Genomic DNA, 17,487 nt, shown 5'->3' on the forward strand with positions numbered 1-17,487 from the left:
CTCCCGCTTGGGGCGGCAATTTGTCTCCTTTTGAACCCCCCGCCCCCGACGGGTTTCCCCCTTTGATTCGCGGCCCTGAGGCTCCCCCCGCTTTGAAATGCAAACCCGCCCGGGCTGGGGCCGCGGGCGCCCGGAGCTATAAAAGGCCTGGGTGGGGCGGGCGCGGCGGCCGGGCCCGGAGGCCAGGTGAGCAGTCTGCTCGTCGGGGCGGCCGGGCGGCGGCTCCGGGGCGCAGCATGCGCGCGGGCCCCCGCGGCCACCATGTACGTGGGCTATGTGCTGGACAAGGACTCCCCGGTCTACCCCGGGCCCGCCAGGCCCGCGGGCCTCGACCTGGGCCCGCAGGCCTACGGCCCCCCGCCCGCGCCCCCGGGACCCCCGCAGTACCCCGACTTCGCCGGCTACTCCCACGCGGAGCCGGCCCCCGCACCCTCCGCGGCCTGGAGCGCGCCCTTCTCCGCGCCCAAGGACGACTGGGCCGCCGCCTACGGCCCAGGCCCCGCGGCCCCCGCCGCCAGCCCGGCCCCGCTGGCATTCGGGCCCCCTCCGGACTTCAGCCCGGTGCCCGCGCCCCCTGGGCCCGGCCCCAGCCTCCTGGCGCAGCCCCTCGGCGGCCCGGGCGCCCCGTCCTCGCCCGGAGCGCAAAGGCGGACGCCCTACGAGTGGATGCGGCGCAGCGTGGCGGCCGGAGGCGGCGGCGGCAGCGGTAAGGACCCCTCCTCCCTCGCCCTGCGCCTCCGGACGCTTCCCCGGCACCGGCAGGTGCCAGGGCGAGGCCCAGCCGCCCCTGGCTGACCCCTGCCCCGGCCCGCGAGGGCGCCCGCCTGGGCCTCCCTGACCCTGGAGTGGCCCTGGAGTGCTGCTCGCCCAGCTGCCCCTTCTGAATCCCAGGCTGCCAGCCTTGGTAAAGCACAGCCCGTCCCGTACAGAGAGGGAACGGAGGCGCGGAGACGTGAAGGAACGTGCCTGCGGTGGCCTGGCACGGCCTGAACTAGGACGCAGGTCCCCAGACTTACCCCAGGGCTCGTTAGCAACACTGGCCCCGGTCGTCATCCGTTGCTCCCACCCCGTCCCAACCCCGGAGTAAGCTGCGGACCCTCCCCAGGACGGGCGATGCCCTGATGGTGTGCACACAGGCGGGCCCCCTGCCTTTCCAAGGCTCAGTATCCCCATGGGTACAGTGAATCGACTGGTGGCTCCTATCCTTTGGACCAGAAAAGAGCCCTCTGTGGTTAGATTGGGGTGGGGGGTCCATACCTTGCCATCCCAGGGCCCTCCCTGAACTCTTGACCCTGGGGGAGGGGAAAGCAGGAGCAGTTGGGAAGGTGGCTACTGTTTGGCTCCTGAGACTGTGAACCTCCTGCCCCCAGGCAGGCCTCTCTGATCCACCCTCTTCAAAGGCAGAGGAGGGGGCAGGACAAAGGGCCAGCTTTAATGAGGGGCGGACTGACCTCCTTTATAGGTCCCCCCTTTGTCATGTAACAGGCTGCGCCTTAGCTCGGTAGTGACTCCTGTTGGCCGGAAAGTGAACACGATACCCCATTGTCCCGACTGTGTCCGGCCTGTCCTGACAAAGGCCACCTGGCCTTAGGGGCGGGAAGTCGGCCTGCCCACCCTTTGATGTCTGTCCCCTCCCCCCTTCCCCCAGCTGGGAGGGAGCCTGGGACTTCCCCCACCTCCTCTCTCTCTCTCTTCACCCCCATGTCCCCTGCACACACTCCTCACTCCTGGGACAGATGCTGGGGAGATCTGGCTATAATCTGAGCACCTTCTTGGAAGTCCCAGGGACACAGAAGCTCCTATCTGCCTCTGGAGGCCTCTCATTTGTGTGACCTTGGCTAAACAGTAACAGCTAATCTTTAAGGACCACTTACTAATGAATGGACCAGGCACTGACCTAAGATCTTGCATTAATTCTCACAACATTATTGTAGGTACTATTATCATCCTCATTTTTAACTTGAAAAATCTGTGCCCTAGAGAGCTTAAATCCTTGCAGGAGGCCATATGACGAGTAAATGGAATGGAGGTGGGGGTGGAGGCTGGGACTTGAACCCTGGCAGATTGACCACCAAGACTGTGTTCTCATCCTCTCAACAGCAGCTTCTCTTAAATTAGTCATCTTTTCTGCATCTCAGTTTTACCACCTGTGACATGATAAGGAAGGGTCTTGTACTTTTCTTTAAGTTATAAAAGGACCCCTTTGGAAAATCTGGTGGAAAATACAAATCTCTCTAGAAAAAAAAAGTGTTGCCTAATTCAGCAATTTGAGGGGTTCTAGAAGCTCCCTAAGGACTTCTCCATTAACCCCAGTTGAGAACCCTGCATTAGATTAAATGAGAGGAGGTGTCTGGGGCCACAGATTCCCCTGGGTTTTGTGTCTGTTCCCTGGAGAAGGAAGCCTGCTTTTCCTACTCCTCTATTCCACTTGCTGCTTCCTGCTCATCAGGCAACTTTGGAGATGGCAGGGTGGGTTCCAGATGGAGGAGGAGTTCCTCAGGAGCAAGGACCTGGAGACGGTGTGCCAGTGGGGATCAGAGGACTGGTGGGAGGCCCCAGGAGAGCTTTCAGGCTGTGTGATGTTGGGCACAGGAGTTGTGTGTGAATTCCGCTCAGCCTCTGGTCTCAAAAGTCATTTGGAAACTGTTGTCCCCGGGCAGGTAGGGGCCTAGCAATAAGTCTGCCCAAAGGCAAAAAATTTTTCCTCCTTTACCCCCAGAAAGTAAAAAGAGAGAGAGCCAAGGGAAGTTTGCAGGCTCCTAAGCAAAGTGGCTGCCCCAGAGACCCATTCTGCTGAGGACTCAGGATTGTCAGCTTTCTAGAAACTAGAAGCTGCTGCCTGTGTGCCCGGGGACATCTGACTCCAACCAGTGTTCCTGAGATGAAACAAAATTGGCAGAATCAGGATGGAGTTACAGACCCTCCCTGAGAGAGTAGGCCAGGCCGTGCCGCCTGCCCACACCCGCCCACACACAACCTTGGCCTCAGTTTCTCCTGGGCAGTGAAGATCCAGGGTGTCTAGGATGTTGCCTGTGTAATGCTGTTGTCTGGGATGGCAAAGGGAAGGTGGGTACATGCCAACACCCACCCCCGCACCCCCTTCCCCCACAGCAAATGTTGCTGGCCACCTGGTCTTGTGGTACCAGGTTTTCTTGCCAGCCCCTTCTCTCCTGCATCTGAGCCTCTAGCACTCTAGAATATTTGAACTGGACATTTAGAGACCAAACATACCATTGGGAACTAAAGCCCAGGGACTGTAAGAAGTGTTCTAGTTTCACACAAGTGGAGGCTGAGCTGGGATAAATATTGGATGAGTCAGTTAAAATTTTTCCAATGGTTTCCCATTATATTTAGGGTGAGATCTATCCTCCCTGAAGTCTGCAAGACAGTAGAGCATCAGCACCTGGCCCCTGCCTGCCTCCCCAGCCTCGCCCCAGTCTCCTTAATCTCTCCTTGGTCACCAAGCTCTAGACAGCCTTCTTTTAGTTTCTCAGATGTGCCACGTCCTGCTGCAGGTCTTGTGCATACCCTGTTCCCTCTTCCTGGGAACTCCTGTGTCCTAACTCTCTGCAGGCCTAGCTTCTTCTCACCCTTCAGGTCTTAGCTTAATGGTCATCTCCTCTGAGAGGTCCTCCATGATTTCCCAAGGAAGGCTCCCCCTATACACATCGATAATCCTCACCATGTTTCCTTCAGAGCACCAACACTGATTTCAATTCACTCACTTATCTGTGTGTTTGTCTATTTCCCCACCCACCCATCTACCAAAGTCCACCAGAGTAACACCCATGAGGTCCAGAGCCACATCCATTTGACCCATCACTACATTCCAGGCACCATCATATAGTACATGACATTTAGTAGGGGCTTATACATTTTGCTGAATAAATGAACAGGACAATGTGAAGAACAGTAAGACAACTGGGAGAAGAGGGAGAGATGAGATCTTGGCTTTGACATGTTTCTGAGGTCCCAGCCCTAGGGATAGGACCCATGACTGTTGAGCTGAGCAAGCTCATGCCAAGGTTGGAAGCCTGTCCCTCCTGGGATGGTACGCTCAATACTCAGCTGAGGAGCTGGCGTAGCTGAGGCTGGGATGGGGACTATGACCCCGGTTTTATCCTAAGGAGGGACAGTGAGAACCGGAAAGATGAGGGAGAGTCTGTTGCGCTTCACTCCATCATCAAAATACTCACCACCTGAGTGATTGATTACTGCCACCTGGCTCAGGCCTGGATAGGAGAGGACTATAAGGGGTTCTATTTTCTATTTTGTGGTGGTACCTGTTTGCACCTATAAATAGCAGTGTTTTCAATGAGTCCAACCCCTTCAGCTTTCTTTTTTTTTTTTTTAAGATTTTATTTATTTATTCATGAGAGACAGAGAGAGAGAGAGAGAGAGGCAGAGACATAGGCAGAGGGAGAAGCAGGCTCTCCACAGGGAGCCTGATGCGGGATTCCATTCCAGGACCCTGGGATCACAACCTAAGCCAAAGGCAGACGTACAACCACTGAGCCACCCAGGTGCCCCCTGCCCCTTCAACTTTCAGATGGACAAACTCAGGCCCAGGGAGGAGGAACCCTCCTCCTTCCCCACCCTCACATTCCAGACCCTCTCCCTTGGCCCCTTGCCACAGCCACCAGCCTGGCCTCTCACCTTCAGCCTCTCTCTGATGTCCCAGCTGTCTTCACAACCATTACCAGATTTTCAAGGCACATCTCCTGCTCAAGAGCATTCCATGGCTTCCCAAGGCTGTGGAATCCCCGTTTTGTTATATGGCATTTCACTGTCGTCAAATCCAGCCACGTTTCTTTGGCATTCAGAGCCCTCTTGAGAACTGGCTCCAACCCACTATTGAAGCCAGTATCTAGTTGGTCTAGATACAGAAGTACTTACTGGGGAGGCTAAGGGCCACTGCCTGGGAGCCTCAGGCCTGGAGCTGCATATCTGTGAGAAACTGCACAGCCTCAGGCAAGTTAACTTGGATCATTTCTCTGAGCCTTAGTTTCTTCCACTATAATGTTAGGATAACAATAGGATTGCACCTTGAAGCGATGGTGCCCATCAAGCCCAGCCCCTGTGCTTGGTACACAGTAGGTACGCAGTGCATCAAGTGCCCATGATCGTCTCTTCCCGTCCTTAGCAGGTGCACAGAAACATACACCTCACACTCCCTGCCTCTCCAGTCTGGGTCCCCCAACCTAAACTACCCTTCCTGCCGTCCTACACCTTCACCAGTTCAAATACTGCGCCAAGGCCACCGCCTCTAGAAAACCCTCCTGGATTCCCTCCCCTCCAAGCACTGTAGGACCTTATTTTAACAACCCTTTTTTTTTTAAGTTTTTTTTTTAATTATTATTATTCATGAGAGACACAGAGAGGCAGAGGGAGAAGCAGGCTCCATGCAGGGAGCCCGATGTGGGACTCGATCCTGGGACTCCAGGACCACGCCCCTAGCCGAAGGCAGACGCCCAACCGCTGAGCCACCCAGGCGTCCCTTATTTTGACAACCTTCATCACTCTTGTTTATCGCTTCCATCTACCTCAAGGACTAGTGGTCAGCCCCATCCTTCTCACCAGGCCTTGCGCCAAGTGATAAAGCTGGTAACTGTGGCATTGGTTTGAGTCCTTACCGCGTACCAGGCGGAGTGCCAAGAACTTTGCATGGGTTTTCTCACTCAAGCTTCAGAACAATGCTAAGAGGTGTGAAGATCTATTATTAGTCTCATTTTACAGATAAAGTTAATGAGGCTTAGAGAGGGTAAGGTGACTGCCCAAGCTCACACAGCTAGGATGGGCCCCACAGGGTTCAAACCCAGACTCTACAGCCTAAGTGGAATCTACCAAATAAAGTAACACACGAAGCAGCCCCAGACCCCTCCCTCTGTGCGTCCCAGCCCAGGTGGGGAAAGGAGGCCGGGCAGAAAGCTGGGAGAAGCTGATGGGGGATGGTGGGCACAGCAGGGGCCAGGCTGTTCAAAACTGGTTCTCCAGGCGAAGCTGTGTTTGACACCTCGTCTCTCAGATGTAGCTGGGAAGGGGAATGACCCAGTTAGAAGGTGGCAGAAGGCTTTTTTTGGTTGGGTGTTTTTTTTTCCCCCAGCTTTGGCAGATACTGCTGCTGAGAGCTTAGGGAATCATTGTGAAGGTTCAAAACAGCTTTGTTAGTAGCAGGGTCTGGCTTGTCAGTAGGACGTTATCTTACTGGGCTTGCCCTCCAGTGTCCATCCTGGAGCTCCTGAGATTTGGAAATAATGTTTGCATCTGGAGTCCACATGGGCTAACCTGCTGAACCCTCCCCATGCCACGCTCGACCCTCAAGCTTGTAGGGGTGCATAGGTCCCTCTGCATCAACACAGAGAGCAAGTAGACATTAGTGAAAGCCAAGATTGATGCTCCAAGCTCAACATCTTCCAATGACTTCCCATTGCTCTTGGAATCAAATGCAAACCTTTGACCCCAGAGCTCAGAGCTCTGCTGGTCTCTCCAGGCTCACTACATGCCTCTCTCATTCATTCATTCATTCATTCAGGTGGGCAGAGGATTCTGGCCAGAACAAGGCAGGGTCCTCTCAGGGAGCTGCCCCTTACTCTGCTACTCTCTGCCACAGGGCCTTTACACATGCTGTTCTCTTTTCCTGGAACATCCCTCTCGTTGATGACGCAGAAACCTCCTCGACCTTCAGGTCTCGACTTAAATGTTGCCTCCTGCAGGAGACCTCTATCAAGCTCATTGGAGTAGATCCCTCCCCATCCTCCACCCCTGCCATTTAATCTAGCTCTCAACTCTAGGTTTACTTTCCTTCATACTAATCCCAGCTTGTAATTATTTTGTTAGTTTGTTTTTAATCTGACCCTCTCCAGGAGTGAGGGGAATGAACTATTTAACAAATAAATTATGAGCACGAACCAGATCTACTGAATACTCAGCTCCTGTTCAGCATTTTCTCAAATGCAGGTATTTCTGCCCCCCAGAATTGTACATCTCTACTTTAGATTTGTGGCTTTGACTAAGGCTCTGGGAGGATGCCCTCTGGAGGTTGAGTTGACCAGCTGATGAATTGGCTGTGGGAGTGGGAAATGCCATCTGGGCTTTTGGCCCAAGCATTTGGAGGGTGGTGGCCATTTACTTAAGTAAGGCCCCACCAGGAAGCAGTAAGCTTGTGTTAGATGTTCCAAAGGATTTGTCGAGCACTCGCTGTGTGTCAGGCACTGTTGTGGGATGGGGTGAGCAAGATGGCATGGTCCCTACCAGGACCTACCCTCACGGAGCTGACCAGGAGCAAGGCACTGAGGGAAGGGGATTTGCAAAGGTCACCCAGTAAACTAGGAGAGGGCTGGGGTCCAGAGACCCTCCCTGCACCACACCCAGAACATGAGACCTCGGGAGCACGGCCTGAAGACGACTGGGCAGGGACTTGACTTCCAGCCTGCAGGGGGATGACCTAGATAGGGCAAGGCTAGAACGTGCCCCCTACAAAAAGCTCAGAGGGGCCTCAAGCTGTTCAGGCCAGGGAGGGGGGACACTTAAAGGAATGCAGTTGCTGTTTGCTAGTCTTAGAGGGGCTGTTCTGGGCCAAGAGCCTTATTTTTTTGGTGCTCCTAGGGCAAAATCCAAGTGGGTAGTAGATGCAAGACCAGGCTGCTTTACAGAGGGTACAAGCCCAGGCGGGTTAGGATGCTTGCTGTGCAGCTGTGGGCATCTGGCCCAGGGTAGGAGTTTGGTCTAGGAGGGTTGTCCAGTAGAACTTTCTGTGATGGTGGAAATGCTCACTATCTGTTCTGTTCAGTATGCTAATGACTAGTGGCATGGGTCTCTCTAGCACTTAAAAGATGGTTCATGTTACTGAAGAGCTGAATTCTTAATTCTGTTTAGTTAATTTAAGTTTAAGCAGCCACATGTGGCAAGTAGCTGTCACATGGGATGGTGCAGGACAATCCCTCTGGAGAGTTCCTAGAATGGTAGGTAATCTGTTCCCTTTGGGTTCCTTATTTTCCACCAAGGAGCCTCTCTGGCCTCTTCTGTCTCTATGGTCATCTGCATCTCCATCATTGACTAGTTTTTATTCATAATTACCTTGTTCAGTAGGTTCTCACCCCTCATCTCTGCGATTACAGTGTATTGAGGAGGAGTTCCTGTTCTTAGTTTGCAGATTAATACACTGGGATCCAGAGAGGGGCAATGACTTGCCTGGGTTCACACCACTGGCATGTGGCCAGACTGGGGGAGAACAGACAGGTCTACCCAATCTTGAAGTTTCTGTCCTCTTTGCTGCCTCCCCCAGCCAAGCCAGACCCAGACCATGGGCCTCCATGGAGAAGCCATGGCAGGGGACAAGGCCAAGGTGGCCTGGGAGGAGAAGGGCAGTGCCTGCTGGTGCTGTGACTGGAAAGGAGGGCTGCAGTGGGAAGGAGAAGCCTGCCTAAAGCTGCAGGACCTCTGCACCAAAGCCAGCCTCTCTCCCCTGCTCCAGGGCTTGAATGAGGAACCGGGATGGAGCAGCCTGCGACCAGTAGCTCAGCAGGAACTAGGACCCCATCAGGGCCCAGCAGACAGCCTCATGGCCCAGGAAGGGAAATCCATTCATCATCTGACAGGCGGGTCAGGCCTGCTGCAGCAGAGGTCCCACCCCTGCCAGTGCGATGGGGAATCAGGCCCAAACTGAACATCGCAAGTCCAGCCAGTGGCCGCTCCCAGGCCAGTGTGTTCCTTGCCCTGGGCTCCCTATCAGGCGGCATTCCTCCCTCTCCCCAGGGACTCCTCCAACATCCCCTGCTGCAAATAGCTCAGCTTTCCTTGACATCCCCTTAGCTCTTTGCCCTTTACAAACTGCTTTCACATCCAGAGCCTGAAGAAGTTCAGTCTCCTGGCAAGTACTTTAGCTAAGGATGGTCAGGCCTGGGCCCAACCCCTAAAAGGAGGGCTTGGAGCTACACAGAATTTTAGGATCTGCAGGCCCTCGGAGCTGACCCTCTTTTGATGCACAGGAAAAACTGAGGCCCAGAGAGGAGAAGGGGCTTATTCAGGACCACACAGATGGCACAGAACTGGAACCAAGACCAAGCTAGTGGTTCAGGATCCCCCCCCACACACACACACACGTGCTATGAAAGAAGGCAGGAGGGCAGCCCCGTTGGCGCAGCGGTTTGGTGCTGCCTGCAACCCGGGGTGTGATCCTGGAGACCCAGGATCGAGTCCCCCATCGGGCTCCTTGCATGGAACCTGCTTCTCCCTCTGCCTGTGTCTCTGCCTCTCTCTCTCTGTGTGTGTCTCTCATGAATAAGTAAATAAAATCTTGAAAGAAAGACGGCAGGAGAGCCAGGTGCGGTGGATCGGAGGTGGAGTATTTTTACCTTAACAAGCTTTACTTGTTAAGCTTACACACACGCATGTGTGCATACTGCGTGTGTGTTTGTGTGTTGGGGAGGATCGTGATGCACAGCCAGGGTGGGGCTGGACCACACAGAGAGGGGGCATGGTGGTTTGTGGTGGTGGTGGGGGGATTGGTGTTCCAGGCCCTGAGGGCCAGAACTGGCAGTGTCATCCCCCAGGGCCACAAACCCAGCAGAAGGAAGAGGGCAAAGGAAGTGCTGACCCAGAGGCCATGTGATTTTCCTGGAGCCACCCACCCCGCCCTGGGGGCAGAGGCTGAACCCTGTCCTCGCCTGGCCCAGGCTGTCTGGGGAGGCCCTACCGCAGGCCATTGCACGGCTCCTGCTCCCTATCCTCCAGCTGGGCAGGCCCGGTATCTAGGCTTTCAGACAGGGAAATCAGTCTCAGAATTCTTTCAGCAAAAATAACAAACACAACCAGAGAATCAACAAACATTGGGAGCTTCGTGTTTCCAAATTGGAAGAGACCTTATAAATAAACAGTCTCATCCAACACATCACCCATTGCGCAGATCCATTTCCCAGCCTTTCTACCACATGGCTGCCCCACCACTGTTGGAGATGAATGAGACTCCCCATCCTTGCACACCTACTAAGTGCCAGGTGCTGTGCTAGGTGTCATCCATTTTTCTAAAATGATCCACCTGGTGGTTGGAGGTAATTATGGGAGACCTCACACTGTGTGATAGGTTCTAGTGCTGTTCCTGAGGCTGGGCAGACCTAAGTTTAAATCCCAGCTACAAGGTGTGTGGACCTGTCTGAGCGTCAGCCTGTTTATCTGTAAATGGGGATTACAGTTGCACAGCTTCATAGGTATTGAGAGATGTATACAAGTGCCTGCCACATGGACATGTTGGCCATTATTAGAATAATATTTATCCCCATTTTATAGATACAGAGACTGAAGCTTAGAAAGGTGAGGTGACTAGTCCTGATGAGCCAGCAGGTGAGAAGCCGTACTGCACAATCCCCGAGGTCGGTTTGCCCAAACAACCACATGTCAGGGTCACCTGAGAGCTATTCAAGTAGCAAATCCCTGAGTCTCATTTTAGCCCCACGGAATCTGAATTTCTGGTCTAGAATTTGTGTTTTTAAAAAGCTTCCCAGGACCTCCAATGTGTATGCTTTAGGAGATGGGGAATGTGCTACCTTCACAGCAGCCTAATGCATACGGATGGGCCATTCCTCGTATCCCAAAGCCAGAGTGAAGAGAAAACCTCTCATTTGGGTGAGTTACCCAAGGGTCTTCCCTACTGCCCTCACCACCGAAGAGCTGGAGGGGGGCCCCCACCCACTCTCCTCCCCACTTGTACTGGCATCTGGCCCAGAGGGTTATTCATTAGGTGGCTGGGAGCGGCTGGCCCCCATCAGACACCTGTTGTAGGAGCCCAGACTTCCCCATCTGCCCAAGCGTCCCAGGCGCCTGTAAATCATTCATCCTGGGGCCCTCTCCCTTACCTGCTGCTCTCACACACCTCTCTGACCTTTCCCTCCTGGGCTCCTGGGGTGGCACAGGTGCTCACAGGAGGGGGAAGGGAGGGCGGCTTGGGGCAGTTGGGACTCTGGCTCAAAGCCGGCACTGGAGCCCAGGGCTCCTGACTGTCATTACAAATAGAAATTTGTTATTTGTGGCTCAGTCGGATAAGCATCCAACTCTTGATTTGGGCTCAGGACCAGGGTTGTAAGATCGAGCCCCCCTTGGGGTTCTGTGCTGAGCATGGAGCCTGCTCTCTCACTCTCTCTCTTTTAAAAGAAGTAATTATAAAAAATGCAAATTCTATCATACATGGTAAGAAAAAAGAGAGAGAGAAAGAGGAAGGAAGGAAAGAAGGAAGGAAGGAAGGAAGGAAGGAAGGAAGGAAGGAAGGAAGGAAGGAAGGAAGGACCATCCCAAAGACTCTCACTTACCTATGTCCTACATCCTCCCCAGAGGCTTATTATTGGTTTGTATATTCTTTCAGAAAGAACTACAGGTACACAGACGCTATGAGCTTGTGTGTGTGTGTGTGTGTGTGTGTGTGTGTGTGTGTGTATCCCCCACTGTTATACAAAAACAGTAACATACAATTCTTAGCATTCTAGGTCTTGCTTTTTTTTTTTTCTTTAACTCAATGTATCTAGAAATTGCTCCATATTTAGTGGCTACATAATGTTGCTCTCCGTGGACGTCCCATCTCTTATTTAACAAGTATCCTACTTGTAGACATGTACATTGCTTTTAGTCTTGTGCCTTTTGAAACACCTATGGCTTTGGACATTTTTCCATGAGATCAATTCCTCAAAGTGGGGTTATTGGGTCAAAGGGTACGTGCATATTATTTTTTTTAAAGATTTTATTTATTTATTCATGAGAGACACAGAAAGAGAGAGAGGCAGAGACACAGGCAGAGGGAGAAGCAGGCTCCATGCAGGGAGCCTGACGTGGGATTCGATCCTGGGACTCCAGGATCACACCCTGGGGCTGAAGGCAGGAGCTAAACTGCTGAGCCACCGGGGCTGCCTGGTATGTGCATATTAAATGAGGCTAGATGTTACCAAGCTGGGCTCCAAGGAGGATGTTGGCAATTATTCCTCCCTGGACAGCATGTGGGATTCCTTGGTTCCTGGGCCACAGCGTGATACCAAATGTTTTGTTCTTTGGCAGAGCCGTTTTCTCTGCAATAAAATGGTGTGATTTGAGAGCTGCACCGGAGCCCACCAGCCCATCTCCTGGGCCCAGAGAGGAGGTGATAGGGCCTGAGGGCTGGGTCTTCCCTGGCAGCTTCACTAGAACAGAGAAATAACTGCAGCTAGAGCCCTATCTCCTGTCTAGTCCCTTGCTCCTCAAATCCGGGAGGAGTCAGGCTATAGTTTGTGTCACCTGAGCCCAGAGTTTATGACACTACCAGGCAGGATGGCCCTCAGCAAGGATGCCCACTCTTTCTTTTTCTTTCTTTCTTTCTTTCTTTCTTTCTTTTTCTTTCTTTTTTCTTCTTTCCTTCTTTTTCCTTTCTTTTTTTTTTTTTTCATTCTTCTTTCTTCAAGATTTTATTGATCTATTCATGAGAGACACACAGAGAGAGGCAGAGACAGACACAGGCAAAGGGAGAAGCAGACTCCCTGTGGGGAGCCAGAGGTGGGACTTGATCCCCAAACCCTTGGATCACTCCCTGAGCTGAGGGCAGACGCTCAACCACTGAGCCACCCAGATACCCCAGGATGGCCCCTTTCTGAGCCCCAGATTCCCCATCTGTGGAGACAGGTGTGATGGATCCCCACTTACTCATCAGAAGGGATGGGAGTGAGCACTGCATGCCGGAGGAAAAAGGGATCTTGTAAGTGCTACTTGTGACCTCTCAGGCTGTTTGGGTGGGGAAGGAGCCTCAACTCCCCCACTTCAGGCTGTAATATTCTGGACATTTTCAAGGGTCCACCCTGCCTGTGGACCATCTAGCCCCAGCCTGGAACTCTCGGGGGCATGGCAGGGGGTGGGTGCGGGGCTGCCCTCACCATGATCTGGTCCCTCACTTCCAAGAAGTACAAGAAGACAGGTTGCCTACTGTTTGAGCTTCTGTTGCAAAGGCTTAGGGGGCTTCTTGAGGGAGTTCTCTGGACCCTAAGCCTGACAGGGTCAATAAAGAGTTGTGCCAAGAGTGGAGAGTAGGAACTCTAGACCAGGTGACATGGCCTCGGGCAAGTCCATGTTTGCCCAGGGCTTCAGTGACCCTGGTTACGCAGGGAGGGCAAATTGAAAGGACTTACAAGTCCTAACCTGGACCTCCAGCAGCTGTATTACCTGCCTGAACCTTGGTCTCTTCATCTATGACATAGGAGGAGACTAAACCGAGCCCTTCCCGCTTTAGCCCAGTGAAGATTCAGAGCTCTGCTGGGCTCTGGGGGTGGCGCATCAGGCAGAACTGTTTTTGAGTTGGCGTTGAATTTTCTAGGCCAAGGAAGGGCCCATCTGGAGCCAAGGCCTCAGCAGCCACTCCCTTGTCCCTTTCCTGGGCCAGGCCTGGCCGAGGGCCGAGGTTGTCCCGTGCTACATCGGGTGGTGGGCTGAGGTCAGTGGATATGGAAGCGTCCACTGCAGTTCTGCTGCTCTGGCAGGAAACCCAAGGAAAAAAGCCCAGAAACATCTGTTGTCTCCCATTTTCTGCAAAACCATTTGGCTCTTGGGGAGCCCAGTGACTGTCCTGCCAAGCTGCGTGGGCTTGGTAATGGGGCGGGAGCTGGAAGAGGGGTGGGTGGTTAGCACAGGGGTGCTGAGGGACGAGCAAAGCCAGAGCTGTGGCCCTGGGAGGTCAAGGCCAGGCTGTGTGGGGGCAACTGGCTGAGGTGGAACAGGTCCATGGTTACTTCGAGACCCACCATGCCCTGGTGGGACATGTGTAGGTCTGCAAGTGCTTGCGTGTACTTCCTATTTATAGCCAAGCGCTCAGCTTCTTACGAAGGAAACTGGTGTTTAGTCAGGCCCCCGCACCAGCCCGGGCCAAGCATGACTTTAATATTCTCTCCAGGCAGACCTCTGATCGCAGCCCCGCAGAGAGCCCTGACATTCACCCCAGCTGGTCCTCAAATCCCACTCCTGGCCTCAGGCTGAGCCCTGTAGAGAAGCCAAGCCACCGCCTTCACTCTCCTGGGTTATTGCAGGCCTATCTGTGCTTCCTCCTTCTAGCTAGTCTATCCTCCATGCAACAGCCAGAGTCATATTAAAACCTACATCAGATCTGCTGTCTCCTGGGCTCAGAAGCCTGCAATGGCTCCCCTCCCAGACAGAGTAAAACCCAGAGTCCTTTCAGTGGCTGGCAAGGCCCTGGATGACCTGCCCCTCTGTCCTTGCTCACTGCACTGTGAGCTACACCTTGCTACAGCAGCCCCCTTACTGTCCCCCACACATGTCAGATGTTAGGCATGTTCCCAACCACAGGGCCTTTGAACTTGCTGTTCCCTGCACCCAGAGCCCTCTTCCCCAGATACCTGCATGAATCCTTCTCTCACCTCCTTTAGATCCTTGCTTAAATTCTCCTTTTCAGTGAGACCTTCTCAGACTACTCTATTTAAATTCGTATGCTCTCTCCTCCCCAAATTCCAATCCTCTCTTCTTGACTACTTCTTCTCAGGAATACTTATCAATTAACATCAAATACTTAGCATTAACGTATCAAATTATCTTGATCTATCTCCTTCCTTAGAATGTAATTTCACTGCGAGTAGGGATTTTTTTTTCTTTTTTTTTTTTTTTTTTTTTTAGTTTTGCTCACTGGTGTACTCCAGTACACCCCAGTCGTTGGCCCGCAGCAGTAGCTCAGTAAATATTTGAAGCCTGATCCTGACTCACTGCTCTGTACTCTCAGAGAGGCGGTGATGTGGATGGCACTGGGCAGACGGCTGCAACTCCAGTTTGGGGCTTGGTGTCCCGGGCTGGGGCATTTTGAGGTACCTGCCAGCTCCTTGAGGCCAAAAGAAGTCTCCGTTCTTTCTGTTTGGTTTTGGGGCCAGCAGCTGCCAGGCATTTGACAGGAAGTAAAGAGCACCCACCCCAGGATGGTGCAGTAAACTTCCACCTCTGTCTGTGGTGGCTCTTCCCCACTCTCCTCTGCACTGGAGGGAGGAGCTGCTGGCTTGTCATTAGTCTCAATCTGCCCAGGTCTGTCAGGTGTCACTCTATATCTCTGGTGTTAGTACCGGTGGTCTCAGGATCCTGAATCAGAACCACCTTGGGAGCTTGTGAAAAATGCAGATGCTAGGGGCACCTGGGTGGCTCAGTCGGTTAAGTGTCTGCCTTTGGCTCAGGTCATGTTCTCAGGTTCCTGGGATTGATTGAGCCCCACATCAGGCTCCGGGTTCAGTGGCGAGCCTGCTTTCCCTTCTCCCTCTGTCCCTGCATGCTCTCTCTCTCTCTCTCTCTAATAAAGAAAATCTTTTTTAAAAAATGCAGATTCTAGGGGCCTGACTGGCTCAGTCGGTTGAGCATGCGACTGTTGATCTCCGGGTTGTGAATTCTAGCCCTAACCTTGGGTGTAGAGGTTGTTTAAAAAATAAATAGGGAAGCCTGGGTGGCTCAGCAGTTGAGCATCTGCCCTTGGCCCAAGGTGTGATCCCGCGCACAATCCAGGATCAAGCCCCACATTAGGCTCCTTGCAGGGAGCCTGCTTCTCCCTCAGCCTATGTCTCTGCCTCTCTCTCTTGCTGTGTCTCTCATGAATAAATAAATAAAAATCTTTAAAAATATATTTATAAATTAAGTAATTAATTTAAAAAATCTCAAAAAAGAAAATAAAATACCAATTCTACCCCCCAGGCTTTCTAATTCACAGAATCAGGGAATGCCCTAGACGCTGTGTTTTTCATGAGCTTCCCAAGTGTCTGTTGTGTTGGAAGCTGCTGGGAGAAAGCTGGTGGAACTGGCCATCAGAGTAGAGCAGTGGGTCAGGGGAGCTGGAGTAAATCCCCGCCTCTACCAGCAGCTTGCTGTGGAACTCCGGGCAAATTGCTTCTCATCCCTGAGCCTTGTGCCTCCCCAAGTAAGTGGGCATGAGAGCAGTGCTTGCCTGTTAGGTTGATGGACTCCAAGCCTGACCCTGGGGAGTGATTGTTATCCCAGGGCTGGGTGTGCATCCCTCCACACCTCAGGGTCCTCCTTCGGGGGCCTGGATTGCTTCCTCCCTGGAGCCCTGTTTGAGTTTTGCAGGCCCCCACCCTCACCCACTCCCCTCCCCTCCTGGCCCCTCTGCTTCTCAGGTAAGACCCGGACCAAGGACAAGTACCGCGTGGTCTACACTGACCACCAGCGCCTGGAGCTGGAAAAGGAATTCCACTATAGCCGTTATATCACCATCCGGCGGAAGTCAGAGCTTGCTGCCAATCTGGGGCTCACTGAACGGCAGGTGCGTGGGTCCCCCCACCTTAACCACAGAAGCAGTACCAGAAGTCTGGCCTTCAGGGTGTTTGCAGATTAGAGACTCAGTCAAGGGAGGAGCACAGAGAGGTTGGATCTGCTGACCACGTCACACAGCACAGCAGAAACTGAGATGCTGCCCAATCCTCACCACTTGCAATGAAAACCAATATCCCTGACCCTCAGGAGGGGGACAGGGGATCTGATTAGCTATGGGCTGCAGCAGTGATGATGACTCCTGTTTAAATCCCAAGGAGGGAGGAGGTTGCAGTCTTCCTGGTGGAGGGGTGTTAGAGCATGGACTTACAAATGGGGACAGAGAAGGTTACAGCGAGAGTTGTCTCTAGGGTTGGGGACAGGTTCTAGAAGGGAGGACATGTTCAGCGGCCATGAAGAGTCTGGGTGGTGGTGCAGCAGGGAGCCCATAGACCCCACCTGGAGAGAGAAGAGCCCAGCTGTCCTTCCTTCTTCCTCTTGCTCTGCCGTTTGGCCCCCCACCAGCTGGCCCATCTCTGCTCTCCCCACCACAGGTGAAGATCTGGTTCCAAAATCGGCGGGCAAAGGAGCGCAAAGTGAACAAGAAGAAGCAGCAGCAGCAGCACCCGCCGCCCCCCCTTCCAGCCCATGAAGTCACTGCCGCCGCAGCTGGGCCGCTCCTGGGGGGCCTGTGCCCCAGCTCTGCTAGCCTCCTGGGGGCCTCCTCCCCAATGCCGGTCAAGGAGGAGTATCTGCCGTAGCCTCCTGCCCAGCCTCATGGGCTGGGAGGCCTGGGGACTCAGATGCTGGCCATGTGGCTCCTGTTAAGGCCTAGGAGGCCTGGTCTGAGTCCCAGCCCTGCCATTGACTTTCGGAGTGACCTTGGACCAGCTGCCCTACCCAGTCCCTGCATCCCTGTGGCCCATCTGTGTCTTGAGCCTGCGGGATAAGGACCTCTCCAGCTCCTAGGGGATAAGGAAGCCCAGGGTGGGAGGTCTCAGTCCCTAGAGGGCTAGGTGAGGGGCCCTAAGTCCCCATGCCCCACCGACTTCTCCATGGGTTCAAGGGTGGGAGGCTGCTGGAGGGCCTGGACTGATTCAGAAGAAAGGAGCCAGAGCTGAGAGAAGACAGAATGCTTGCAGTCCATGACCCGAGGGGAAGGGACATGGTTAGCTCCCACCTGCCTCTTCCTGGGCCTCACCTCCAGCTGCCCACCCCACCCCCGCCGCCCGCCCGCCC

At 53.6% G+C, this 17,487-nt stretch overlaps 1 protein-coding gene across 1 annotated transcript; it reads left to right on the top strand.

Moving 5' to 3' along the window:
• Window positions 1-261: 261 nt before the first annotated feature.
• CDX1 (caudal type homeobox 1) lies at window positions 262-17,117 on the top strand. The gene is made up of 3 exons (XM_055324754.1): window positions 262-706; window positions 16,116-16,261; window positions 16,803-17,117. Exons 1-3 carry the CDS (start codon window positions 262-264, stop codon window positions 17,007-17,009), a joined length of 798 nt encoding a protein of 265 aa, XP_055180729.1. The 3' UTR covers window positions 17,010-17,117.
• Window positions 17,118-17,487: the final 370 nt, after the last annotated feature.

The sequence above is a fragment of the Nyctereutes procyonoides genome, unplaced genomic scaffold, assembly GCF_905146905.1.
Source record: "Nyctereutes procyonoides isolate TBG_1078 unplaced genomic scaffold, NYPRO_anot_genome, whole genome shotgun sequence".
Taxonomy (NCBI): domain Eukaryota; kingdom Metazoa; phylum Chordata; class Mammalia; order Carnivora; family Canidae; genus Nyctereutes; species Nyctereutes procyonoides.